A 13,035-nucleotide genomic window follows, 5' to 3' on the forward strand; every position below is an offset into this window, starting at 1 on the left:
CTGATTGTGAAATGTGGCCAGAGTAGCATTATTTTTAATAGTTCAAATATTTGTAGTCATTTATTTTGTTTATAGTAATGCCTCATGCATCTCTGTATATGACATGATAAAACTGAAGGTACGGAAGCATTTAACTTTGTTGTGAAGTATACTGTTGCATGAAGTACATATTTGCTTCCAATAGTGACACTCAATACACAATTTTGTTATGTTGTGTGTAGTAGAGAGTATTAACTTTTTAAGCATGTTATGTTTTATTTCTGCATGTTTATTTTTTTCTGAAATTCAGAGCCCTGGTTTCCTGTTTAGCAAGAGTCCAAAGGATAAAGATAAGGACAAGTCGAAGGATAAAGATAAGGACAAATCTAAGGATAAAGATAAGGACAAATCAAAGGATAAAGATAAGGACAAATCAAAGGATAAAGATAAGGACAAGTCAAAGGATAAAGACACATCTAAGGATAGTAAAGCTTCTGGTAAAGATAAGAAAGATAAGAAAAGTAAAAAGAAAGGAAAGGATGGTGAAGAAAGTGAAAATGATATATCATCAACTCAGACCTCTCCCGAGAAGGAAAATGACAAGGAAAGGAGTCCCACAGGAGCTCAAATGTCTCCACTTGGAGGAGGGCCACCTCAGGGTTCCCCACAACTTCCAGGTTACACCCGAGAGTATGACTATGATGCTGATGATAAAACTCCAGCGGGAAAAAAATTTGTACCTCAAGGTCATGGATTTACATATGAAGAACGTGATAGACAGGATCAACTTCTTGCTGGCACAGGAGAGGAAATCTCAGAACTACAACGATCTCCCACATCCAACAAACGGGCTACTGGCTTGGCTTTTAATTATGCCCCAGGTGAGGATAGAAAAGTGGTGGAAACTGCTGAAAAACGAAAGCTTGTAAGTGAAAAGAACGCTGCTATTAACAAAGATGGTGTGACTCCAGTTGGTATCAGAACTCCTGGTTTAGACTATGTTGAATCTGCTGCCAGAAAGGAACAAGCCAAGGCAGGTCCAAATGCTCCAAATGCTGGTCAAGACTCAGGTCCATTTTATGATACTGAAGGCAACATCTCCCCTGGTGCAAGGAGAGCCCTGGATATGCGTTCAGGTGGTGGTTTCATGCCACATCAGCAGCAAAAGAATGCACAAGCAGGTTATAATCAGGACAGTTATAAGTCTGGTCAGTTAGGACAGTATCCAGGTCACAATGTTGCTAGTTACGATGAAGGTTTAGGTGGTGGTAAATTCCCATATGGAGCAGGTGGCAAAGATGATACTCCATTGTCAGGTTTCCCATATGGGACTGGAAATGATCAGTATGAAGGTTCAAGAACATTACCTTCTAGTGCAGCATTCATTGCTCATGAATCAGGGCGATATCCAGCTAATGGTGCAGAGGAGGAAAACCTGAGAAATCAGCGTGGTGGTTACTTCACTCCTGGACAGGCTGGTGAGTCCTTTGGTGGTCATGGTGATAAAGATGGGGAAAGACCAGCTAATGCAGCAGCCATGGGTGGAGTCGCAGTTGTGTCTGGAGCACAGTTCAAGAAGCCGAAGAAACACGGAAGTGGTGCTGGAGGTGACAGCTCTGCAGAAAGTTACGGAGAAGAAGGGTCTAGCAGTGATGATCTTTCAGATTATGCAGAAGGAAAAGGAGAAAATGTCCGTGATCTTCAAGGTGTAGCTAAGCTAAAGTTCCCCAAAACATCAAAGAAGTCTGGAAAAGGAAAGGATTCATCTAAGGATTTGAGTTCACCTGCTTCTTTAACAGCTCCTAAAATTGTTAAAACAACAACAAAACAGATGGTAGTGAAAGATAAAGAAGGCTTAACACAAAACATTGAAGAGAAAGTGGAAGATCTCACGCCTGGAGGTACTGGAGCCATTACAGTTTCCACACATGTCAATAAGGTGACGTATGGTAAACTTTTTATATACATACTATATATATATATTAATACATTATATGTCATAAGAAGTTGTATAAGGAAGGGATCAACATTTTTAGCATTGTGCCTTGCATAATTTAATTTGCACATGCTTTGTTAAATCAGTACTAATAAAATTATTGTTGAAAATTAAAAGTTTAGGTTAGCTAGCTTGTAGAACTTGAAGTGTGCTGACTTTTGCATGTGCTTTATTCATATTTTCTTCATTGTTGTGTAAATATTTCGTAGCATATTTTAACATGGATTCAGACCTTGTGACTTTCCACTACCAGGTAGTCAATCAGTACTGATATCAGTGTTGTAAAGCAAATGCATTACATTGGCATGTTAACAGCATAATTGTGAATTGATCATATTATTTTGCACTTGTGTTAGCTGATAACTGTTTAATAATTTTGTACATCATCTTGTAGCTGTTTATTTTGAACATTGATTTATTTATTTAAAAGCCAGCAGAAATAAATTTTTTTATAAATTTTCAAGCCATATTCTGATCACCATCAGTGACTATAGTGGCTTGTAAATATAGGCCTATGTATTCATATAGACCAACATATGCAATTTGTTGGATATAATTTTTACATAATTATAGCCATTACTTTGAGAAAGAAATGTTTATATTTTAACGTGAATTTTTTTTTGTAAGTTTAGGTTTGAATTCGGAGTCTAATTATTGTGCCAGTCTTCTTGTTTGTCCATTTCTAGCACAGAGCTGAGAATTATATCACAAAGCAGGCATCATAACTCTGTCATAATTAGATATAAGCAGTGTTACATTTAAAGGTAGTTTGTAAATTCGGAAATGTGATGTTTTCTTACCATCTTAGGCAGAAGGTATGGATGATGGTCGTTCTCCATATGTAACAGCCACTGCGGTAACAACCAGGACAGCTACAACACATGAAGACAAAGAGAAGAATGCAAAGACTAGCCAGGTACTTTGTATTATAATAGTTGTTCTAGCAGTAAAGTTCAATTTTCCTTAAATACATTCTAAATAACAAAACTTCTTTATTAATGAAGAATGTGATGTAACATAGGACATTTCTCTTATTTCAGCATTTGAAATTTGTCATGAAATTCAAAGTTATTAGTATCTTCTGTGTACAGTTTTAGTAACTTAGCTTATGGGGTCAGGCTGTGTCATATGTTATCGATAGCTCAACTTTTCGGTTGCCATCGTCATCCAAATATATAGGGGCAGGGCATTTTTGGAAGCCTTATGTAGAGCAGGCAGCAGGTAGTGAGTATTTCATGATGCTTATTGGTGGAGCAGAGGAGCATTGATGGTGCTGATTGGTGGAGTGGAGGAGCAGAGGATCACAGATGGTGCTGATTGGTGGAGTGGAGGAGCATTGATGGTGCTGATCAGTAGATCATAGGAGCTTCATCAAATCATCCTCACCTGCCCTATATAAGGCTTCCAAAAGTGTCCATCCTGTACAGTCGCCCTGAACATGGCAACTGCAGTGTTTTCCAAAACATTTGACAGCTATCATCATTTAATGTGGTCTAGCCCTAAAAGCTGAGGTTACACATTGAATTCCAGCCACAGAAACTTATGGACCAGAATGTATACAATTTATTTTAACATGTATCATATATATCTCATAACATATGAATTTGCTATGTACTGTACCACTGCTTTACCAGTAATGGTAATTGTGAAGCTGTGACACTTGCTGTTTCAAATCACTGACAACTAACTATGTAATGTTATGAATTGTAATAGATGTTGTGTGGTATGGGACATAGGTTGAAGAGAAGACTGTGGCAACAACGATGACAACTAGTGCCACTCGGCAGGAGCAGCGAGTGGTAACTCAAGAAGTTCGTGCCACCTCTACTGTGCTTGCCAATGACTCTCAGGTAAAGTACACATTTTAGTCGGTAGGTAATGAAACAACAAACAAATTTCTAGTTGGAGAATCCTCATCACAGTCAAGGTACTTCTGCTTTGGACATCAGAAATGAACTTTGCATAGAATGGAAGCAAGAAATAAAAAAAGTTCAAGCATAACTCACAGTCTACTTTCCTGTTACACAGATGTCTTCCTCGCCCTATAAATTGTGTGTTGTTAATGTCAATTTTAGGTATTGTAAGTTTATAATCATAATGAACAACAATTTAGCTTGGAGGATAGCACGCTGGACTCATGCACAGATGATTGTACAGTTGAATCCTGGTTTAGTCTGAATTATTTTATTGCTTACAGCCATAAATATGTTACTAAAAAAATTATAGATATGTTTATCATTTATCTCCATATGAAATGCCAAGGTATCTACTCTTGTGGAACATAAAATTCATTTCTGATATCCAAAAACAACTTAATACACCCTTTTTCTCACACTGTAACACTGCATGAGATATTGCTGCATTTACATGGTGATTGATGTTGTAATATTCCACATGTAATTTGAAGTTTGAATTTTTGCAGTTGTTGAATATGTTTCCATGAGTTGAGCTTGACCTGTTCCTACAATAGAAGTACAAGTAGTACATTTCATTTGCTCTGTTTGGAAATAATAAATTAAGAAGTTGCATCACAATAAATTTTTAATTATATGTAATTCTGAATATTTATTTTACATTGATTATAAGTTATTTTTAATTCTTTATTATTCTTAAACACCCATTTTGCTAAGGCTGAGCTTTCTCTTCTATGGTAATGTTCCTATATGATGCTTGATAATTGTTATCTCCAGCCCTTTACACAGTGCTGCTTGAAATACAACAGCAAAGTGTTTATAATTTACTATAATATAATCAGTAATTGTACATTTAAATTTCTTTTAATTGTACACAGTCTGTAAGGTATGTAAAGCTTGGACAGGTTGTGGTCTAGCTTACTGGCTGTTTTCTTTGGCTTGCAGGTGGTGGTGCAGGAACCACTATGTGTCTTGGTTACAGTGTTCATGCCATTTTATCTTCATGGAGCTGTGATTTGTTATGGAAACATTTTTCAGTAGTTAGTCCACTGTGAAGCCATAAAATATATTTAGGTGACACTAATGTATTTGTAGAAGGGGTACAGTATCATCTAGAAACATTATTTTGAGATGCTGGTTCCATGAATAATAATAAACCTGGTGCGAAGCAGGGAAAGGTTTTTACTTTCATAAACATGGAGTATATGTGACGAGCAGTACTGGCCACTCCATAGCTCATTTTCATGCAATAGCACCTTGACATTTTTGACAAAAACAGTAAGCTGATTGCCATGCCAAGTCTTAATTTTCATCCATATGAAATTCATATTATTAGCAGTTAAACATTGAAATTCCAATAATATAGTGGTCTTGCTATTAATTTTTGGACTTTTTGAATGATAAACCAGAATATTATGAACACATTATGTTCAGATGAAACTCATTTAAATTTGTTGAACTACCTGAAGCAAACCATGACAGTGGTCACATCAGAATTTATGCCAGTAAACTAGGCTGCACCCTGTGCCGTCAGAATGTTATAAATAATGTGTATCAGTAACTGAACAGCAAGATATATTATTTCTGTGTGGAAATATTTTGCAGTGCTTGTCTCTCAAGTAGCACTTTGCACTACTCACCTCTGATGGTATCTGGGTGGGCAATTATAATTTTTTATGGTTGTGTGGCTTTATTCCTACACTGATTGGCCGCTAAGTGAGCTAACTGTTGGCTTGTGCTGGCATGTGGTGCTGCTGCTTTGTTTATCAGGTGTTTTCTAGACGCTCAAGTACTTCGAGCACAAGCTCAAACGACTCGGGAACTCCAATTGACCTCCTTGATGAGCCATCCCTACCCCCTGGCGGTAGTGCTGGCCTGTTTTATGCAAATGGTGCAGTGGGTTACCAGGTAAAACTAGAGACTGATATTTGAAGTCGATGTGTATAGTAAACCATTGTTGTATCTTGTTTCTTCCTTATTGATCTCCATTTGTATACTGAACATTAAGTGCAATATAAAAACTTCATTGTAGCCTCCTGTTGATAAGATGTAAATGTTAATATAGTGTTGGCATCTTCTTCCTTGAGGCAGGTGCATGATTCTGCAAGATATATAGTAAGGGGCATGCATGAGACAATTTCATGGAATATCTGGTTTCATTCAAACTACTACTGGAGCCAGATACAAAATGTTATAATGATAATGTTGTTTGTAAGATACTGTGCAGTTATATTCAGCTGCCCAGGTACTTTAGATATCCATTCTATTAATTGTTCCATCAACAATAAGTAAGAAGCATTGTTTTATTTATTTCTAACCATGTCAAGTTGCAGTTAGTTCCAACCAAGTAAGGTACTTAAAGACTGTTAGAGACTGCAGAGTTTTGTTGCTGTGACACAATACTGTTTACACACAAATAACTTTGCTGTTATAATTGCAATCAAGATTTGAAATGCAAAGTTTGGCACATTCTTAAATTAGATTAAATACACCTTCATAGTTTAAATATTTTAATTCTGCAGACTGTAGTTTTCCTTTGAAAGGGAATTGCATATTTTAACAGGAACTGTAGGTGCAGAAAGACCTCATGGGACTTTCACTGCTGTGAAAGACTCAGCAAGGAGAGGCCATAATTAATCTTGTATGTTCTTTGCCATAAATCCTTAGTTTAATTGTAAATATAGTTGGGATTTAACCTGCTACAACTCAGAATAATACAAAGAAAATTGTTTATGTCATTCAATTTTGAAACATTTACCAAAATACAGAAAGTGCTAATAAATTATCTAAAAAGATATGTGGCCTGCTTACAGTACAAATCCACTGCAACACAGTTCTTCCATGACATTTTTGACAGTACAAGTGATGATTTAAAGTGGGAAAGTATATAAGCTTCTTATATTCTTTGCTGTGTAAAACTTAGTTCACATTAAAGCTCCCTCCAGATGCATTTCCCATTCATAGAAGGGCTATATTCATGCCCAGATTTAAGTATTATAGAATGTTAGAGGGAAACTGTTTATCATGAGGGAAGATCAGAATTAATTTTGGGAACTTCATTACCAGTTCAGGAATTATTGTGATTCCTTTCCAGATTTCTGAAGGTATAATTTTTCTACAAACAATTTTATACAATCAGAAAATTTGATGCCATACACTAATAGAATGGCAGAAATTGAAAGTACTACGTAAATGCTAAGAATGATAGCTAGATATAAAACTTGAGTCACTGGGAATGGAGTATATTCAGTTATTTAAATTCTTTATTTGTTATTGTTAGGAAGTTTTCATTTCTGGGACTTGTAGCACATATGGGATAACATAACCTTACAAAACTCTGAAAAAGAGGTCACTTGGAAAATTACATATGTTGGAATTATGTAGGGAAGAGTGTAACATTCTTTTGTTACAAACTCACAAACAGCCTGGCAATGGTGGACCACAGCCTATTGTGCAGACAGAGAGCATGGTATATAGTGACCCTTCAACTCTTGGGGACCCTGACCTACACAGCACAACACAGGTTCCATTGGTTGCAACAGAGACCCGTAAGGTAGCACTGGAATCAGAGGATGGAGCATATAGTGCCACAGGAGAGATTGTCAGTTCTCAAACCATCAGCAGCAAGACACGTACTGTCGAGACAATCACGGTATGTAGTACCTCATCTGTAATACAAGCATTAGCTTTTAAATACACTCTGTATTCTTTTTCCACGTAATATTATATATGGAAAGGTGCATACATAGTGAATACAACTTCAAATTCTTTAACTGTATCTGAAGCCATGACACATTTCATAATTCTTCAGCAATGCTTGACATCCATGGAACATCCTAAAATGTGCATGCATTAGTTGAAAAACTGTTCCATAATTTGGATATTTTGTTTATGGGTTGAAACATATTAGAAGAGTTGGTAGTCTGAGCTAATACACATTGGCTGGAAGTTATTTGTGTTTAAACTCTAAAATAGTGTTTGTTGGAATTTTTATGATGTGATCAATATCTGTCATACATGCACTTGTTTATGTTGTGACATAAAGTTGTCACACAACACTAGAACTTTTTTTTGCCAAGTTTTGTCAGAAAATTTGAGACTTTCATTTGCATAGTAGACTGCATAAAATGCACACACACATATATATATCCCCTACTATTATTCAGATGACAAAATACTATTCATTCTTCACTTCCCTTCTGGCTCATAACAAGAAATAGAACTACACGTGTAGAAGAAGTCTGCTTTTGTTAGAACTCTGATATATTCAGAATCCAACTGGTGGTAATTACAAGAATTATTCTTTTGTATTTGCTTTGTGTCAGTTATAGTTATGATCTGAATGTATTGGGAAGCTGGACCCATTTTCTGTTTAGTACAAGACGGAGCGTGATGGTGTGGTTGAAACTCGAGTGGAGCAAAAAATTACAATTCAGTCAGATGGTGATCCAATTGACCATGACAGGGCATTAGCTGAAGCAATCCAAGAGGCCACAGCCATGAATCCTGACATGACAGTGGAGAAAATTGAGATCCAGCAGCAAACAGCACCTCAGTGAAACCACTAGTGAGTACAATAGAGCTCTCTTGTCTGCTAAAGCAACTTTTTGCATGATCTAATGACAAGTTTTCAGATTTGTTATATGAACTTGTTCATATAAACAGGCAATTGAACTGTGTTGAGACATGTTTTCCTATTTCCTCATTCTTAAACATGCATGCATGTATAGTATAGTATATTAGGACTTAGTAATTTATATAAATTGCATTGCTTATGTTCAAGACTTTTTTCATTCAGATTTGATACAGTTAAACCTGTTAATACAGTGAATACGTATTGCCTGTAGTACTTTCGAGGATTAGTGCTACGTACATATGTACCTGAGTTTCAGTAATAACATTGAAATGCCTTATGATATGTAAAATTGAATCAAGTGCCATTGTTTAAACATGTATTGCAGTTTAATTTTTGTATGTAACTGCAAGAAGTAAGGAATAAGTTTTAAGGAAACAGTACAGGGTTTTGAGAGCAAATATTTTGAACTTTGATTAGTACATGTGTGTTTACTTGTGCAATAGCATTTTCCTTTCTCTGCCCATTTTGTTTGTATTTACTTGAAGAAAGTAATGTGTTTGTTAATTTAGTATTTGTTTTCTAGCATTCTATTTTTCTTACTTAGTCTTAGATATTAACATTTATTTGAAGAAAATGTTTGAACATGTGGCTGTGTGGTGTTGTATATGCGTGTAACATGACTTAGCATACATACGTAGCTTTAATGCAGTTGCAAGTATTTACTTACTTTACTTAAGCCATCCTCTTGAACCTGTCAGTGTCAAGGGTGCAAGTATTTACTAAGTCCTAACATCATAAAGAAACTTGCCTTAATAAGGTAACTCATTTTTGCAGGTGGTTGGAAGTTCATCATTCTCATAATCACAATAATGGTGTGATATGGTAAGTGACAAATGTGTGTTTCAGAATGAAACATACTACAGAAGTGATATCAGAGTATAATACTGCTTCTGTTTATAACAAAGCAAGACAGTAATTTCAGTTTGCACATTTCTTTAAAAGGAACAAGGCAACATGGAGTTGAATCAGTCATCTATGGCTGTTACTCTTCTGCTTGCAATTTTATGTTATGTGCATTTAAAAATGCATATTTGTAAATTATGTTGTCAGGGTGGTAGCACATGCACATTTACAAGACAGAGGATGGAAATTGATTACACTTTCAATATCGATGTTGAAAATAAAATATATTTATTTTATTGCTGGTGTATATTATAGCTACTAATTGTAGGAAAGAGTTTATTTTAATACTTGTGAAATTTTTGTGAATGTGAATTTCATAAAGAGTACAAGTACTAGTAATAAATAGCTGGCAAGAATGTGAAGAAATTATGGTGAAACCTGTTGTAACTGCTTCTCTACCTATCCACAAATGTTACTAAACAGCAATGTTATGTAGCATTTTGCAAAATGTAGTGTCTTAGCTCTTTCAGTTTTTAAGAAATTTCCTTTTTTCAGTTTGTAAAATTGCTTTCTGTGCATTGTCTCTGCATGTAAACCATAGTTATGTAAAGTGAATGTTAAACTGGTAGTGGTTGTCCTATATGCTATGTGTCTATACAGGTTTCATTATAATGCCACATTAGATATATTTTTCGTGTTACTGTTTAAATTTTATCATGAGGACTTGTCTTCAAACAATGCTGTTTGATTTTTGTATTCGGGTACAAATTAATTTGCCTGTGTTGTAATTAGAATACCTGTATAAATATTTTGCAACTCAGAAAAGTAGGAAACATCGGTATTTAAACCTAATCATTTTCTTTCCTGATTTAATATTCCTGCTATATGTGTAGAGAGGCAGCTTGATATTTTTTTGTGTATAGACTTAAAAGTAAGTGAATTTTTAAGTCAATAAGGTACATATATTATGGTTGAAGGATGAAAATAATAATAATATATATAAATATAAAATATTTTTGTCTTTAAGAGAGTACACAAGCCAAAAAAATTGGCTAAAAGGGGCATTTATTAATATAAAAATGAAGGCTAGATTTTTATCAGAATTCATGATATGGTTAACAGTTGCTCAGTCATTTCCATCATGAATTTAGATACAGAATTTGGTGCTTTATTTTCATATGCCTTAGATACAAAGCTCTTTGAAGCCAATATCAGTTTGTGGGTGATGTGAATGATGCAAACCAGAAAAACTAAGTTTCTTTTATTTTATGCATACTGGGATATTTGCAAGCCTTGTGCTTTCATTTACATTTAAGGTAATCTAATAGTGGTTCATGTCTGGTAAACAGTCTCTCACTCAAGTCATTCACATGGAGAGCACCTTCTTAAGATTTCCCCTTGCACATTTAATGTGCATTAAGGTCTGTTAATGCTCGGAAGGAGGTTAGAATTCCTAGATTTATGATGAGAGCAGAAAGAATGTTGGTGAAAGGTTCAAATCAGGAAAGGGGTGAATCACGCTAAAGCATAACTGATCAGATCTTTAACATGGACATTGAGTTATGTTGCTTTTTATGGGCAAAGATTTGACTGACAGTAGTCAACATTTTGTGGCAGCTTGTTTATATTGTACTGATAGCTAAATAACCAAGTTTCAGGCATTATGTTGTCACTATTCCGCTTTAAACCGGCAAATGAAAAGCAGATCAGAAATGCGATTAAATACTTCATATATCTTACTGATAAAACACTAAAATTTATAGCAGACTATCTATACAGATCACAAGTATGTGTTCACATTCCATTGTTTTTGGATATTTTTTTTTCTGTTTGTGGTAGCCTTCATTACCTGTAAAGAGGGAATGGAATTCAAGAACTTATACTTTGTAGGTATATGAGTCAGGAAATATATGACCAACCTCATTTCATTCATGTCAATTCAAAGGGTACCAACTGCTTATATGAACAGCTAATTCTTTCATTCATTTCATAATATAAGTTTAGTCTTGCTGTGTTGTGGCTATAGATGAATATTGGTATGAAAGTTACCGTACATAAAATAAATTCTGAGTCTTCATGTTTCAGAAGGATCAGACTAAGGCACTTTTATTGTCTGAATATGCCATTTCTTCTATTACCATCATTCAGATCATCATGAGTATTTAAGGAGAAATGCTTGCTTTACATCTGGCTGTAGTAGTACTTCATCGTTTAGTAAAGAAGAAGAAAAGGCAAATGGTACAGTAGTTGAGTTGTATTTTTTTAAATAATCTTTATACTGTAAATGTTTTATCTGTATCTGAGATACTTTTACTTCCTTTCGTATTATTACTCTTATTAATATTAGTTTTTATATATAAATATAACAGTATGACATTTAGTTTAGGGAAAAAAAGTCTGTGCATTGTGTTCTGTCTTATTTTTAATGTTGCACAAAAGCCTTGATACATGATCCAAATATTGATGTATGTACAAGATGACCGTTACCTATGTAATTTTATGCAGTCTCGAGGTGTAAAGCTTTCTTCTAATTAGTAATTACAATTTATTTAGCTTCAAGTCAATGATATATGGAAGCTTCTAATTTAAACTGGGCAGAAATGACAGTAATTTTTACATAATTAATGTGTTCTAGACCGTTAATAAAATGAATTTCAATTTGGCTCACATACAGTCATATAAAATCAAACAATTTATTATCTTCAGAGTTTCATGTTCAGCCAAAATGAAATCTGCCTGATACATTTCTCCGTGCTATAAAGTACTGCTTGACTTTGCTCTGTAAACCACCCAGCATACTATTTTATACTGACTTCCAGCACTAATGTAAATGCATTTAATAGTTCATTTAGATAAATTTATTTTATATATTAGCTGAACAAATAGATTTACTTATTGTTTTACTATTAAGTGTGTGCGGGTAACAAATTTGTGCTTGGCTGTAAAAGGAATACATGAGGTGGTTGATTACATTATTGTGTATTATAATGACATTAATTGTATTCAGACAGCTGCCTTTTGGTTTCTGCCTTTCATTACATATGAAGTTTGTAAAATTTGTTAGTTTACCCAAACAAGGTTTAAGCTGATATGTGGGTGTGACAATAAAATGGGGCTTACATATGATGGCAGCTATGGATCAGTCAGGATATTTTTTGGCTGTTAAGTACGCTAATATGAGTTTCTTCTTGCATGTTCTGCCCATTCACCAGGAAAAAGCATTAAGGTGGCTTTCGTTTTGAATACACGCTGGTTTTTGTTTGTAAGTAGGAAATATTGAAAATAATGTTTACCCCCTCTCTCCACCTCTTTTTTGCTTATTGTAAAGAAAGATCAGATGTAAATCTGATTATTTTTATGTTTAAAAACAGAGCATACACAATGCACATAAGGGAAGAAATAAAAAACTAAAAATGCTAGTGTGTTGTAAGTGCTTAGTGATAAATAAAAATTCACTTTTTATATAATGAAGTTCATTAGTTAAACAGTGGATGCTTCTACAACATACCTTCATGTACTGGAACCTAATGCAGTTTAACTAAATATTCATTATGTACAGAAATCTTTTATTGTAATCCCAGTTCAATTATCAGAATGTTCTGAGTTGTATTAATTTCTGCATGTCATCAAATTGCCATATTACATGAGTCCTTTGTTATTGTTTCAAG

At 34.6% G+C, this 13,035-nt stretch overlaps 1 protein-coding gene across 4 annotated transcripts in view; it reads left to right on the forward strand.

The window, feature by feature from the left end:
* The window catches only part of cora (erythrocyte membrane protein band 4.1 like coracle), a 49,596-nt gene extending 36,762 nt beyond the window's left edge, over positions 1–12,834 (forward strand). For 3 of the 4 annotated variants that reach the window (XM_087342851.1, XM_087342854.1, XM_087342855.1), the window contains 7 exons: positions 290–1,918; positions 2,784–2,891; positions 3,712–3,825; positions 5,659–5,796; positions 7,313–7,540; positions 8,265–8,455; positions 9,299–12,834. In XM_087342851.1, the coding sequence (XP_087198977.1) occupies positions 290–1,918; positions 2,784–2,891; positions 3,712–3,825; positions 5,659–5,796; positions 7,313–7,540; positions 8,265–8,447 (2,400 nt within the window). In that variant the 3' untranslated portion in view covers positions 8,448–8,455; positions 9,299–12,834. The remainder of the gene's footprint in view (positions 1–289; positions 1,919–2,783; positions 2,892–3,711; positions 3,826–5,658; positions 5,797–7,312; positions 7,541–8,264; positions 8,456–9,298) is intronic. The other variant, XM_087342852.1, reaches the window with a different exon arrangement.
* The last annotated feature ends 201 nt before the right edge of the window (positions 12,835–13,035 follow it).

The sequence above is a fragment of the Zootermopsis nevadensis genome, unplaced genomic scaffold, assembly GCF_977971745.1.
Source record: "Zootermopsis nevadensis isolate Lab colony 2312 unplaced genomic scaffold, Znev_1.0 Znev_ptg000004l, whole genome shotgun sequence".
NCBI lineage: Eukaryota > Metazoa > Arthropoda > Insecta > Blattodea > Termopsidae > Zootermopsis > Zootermopsis nevadensis.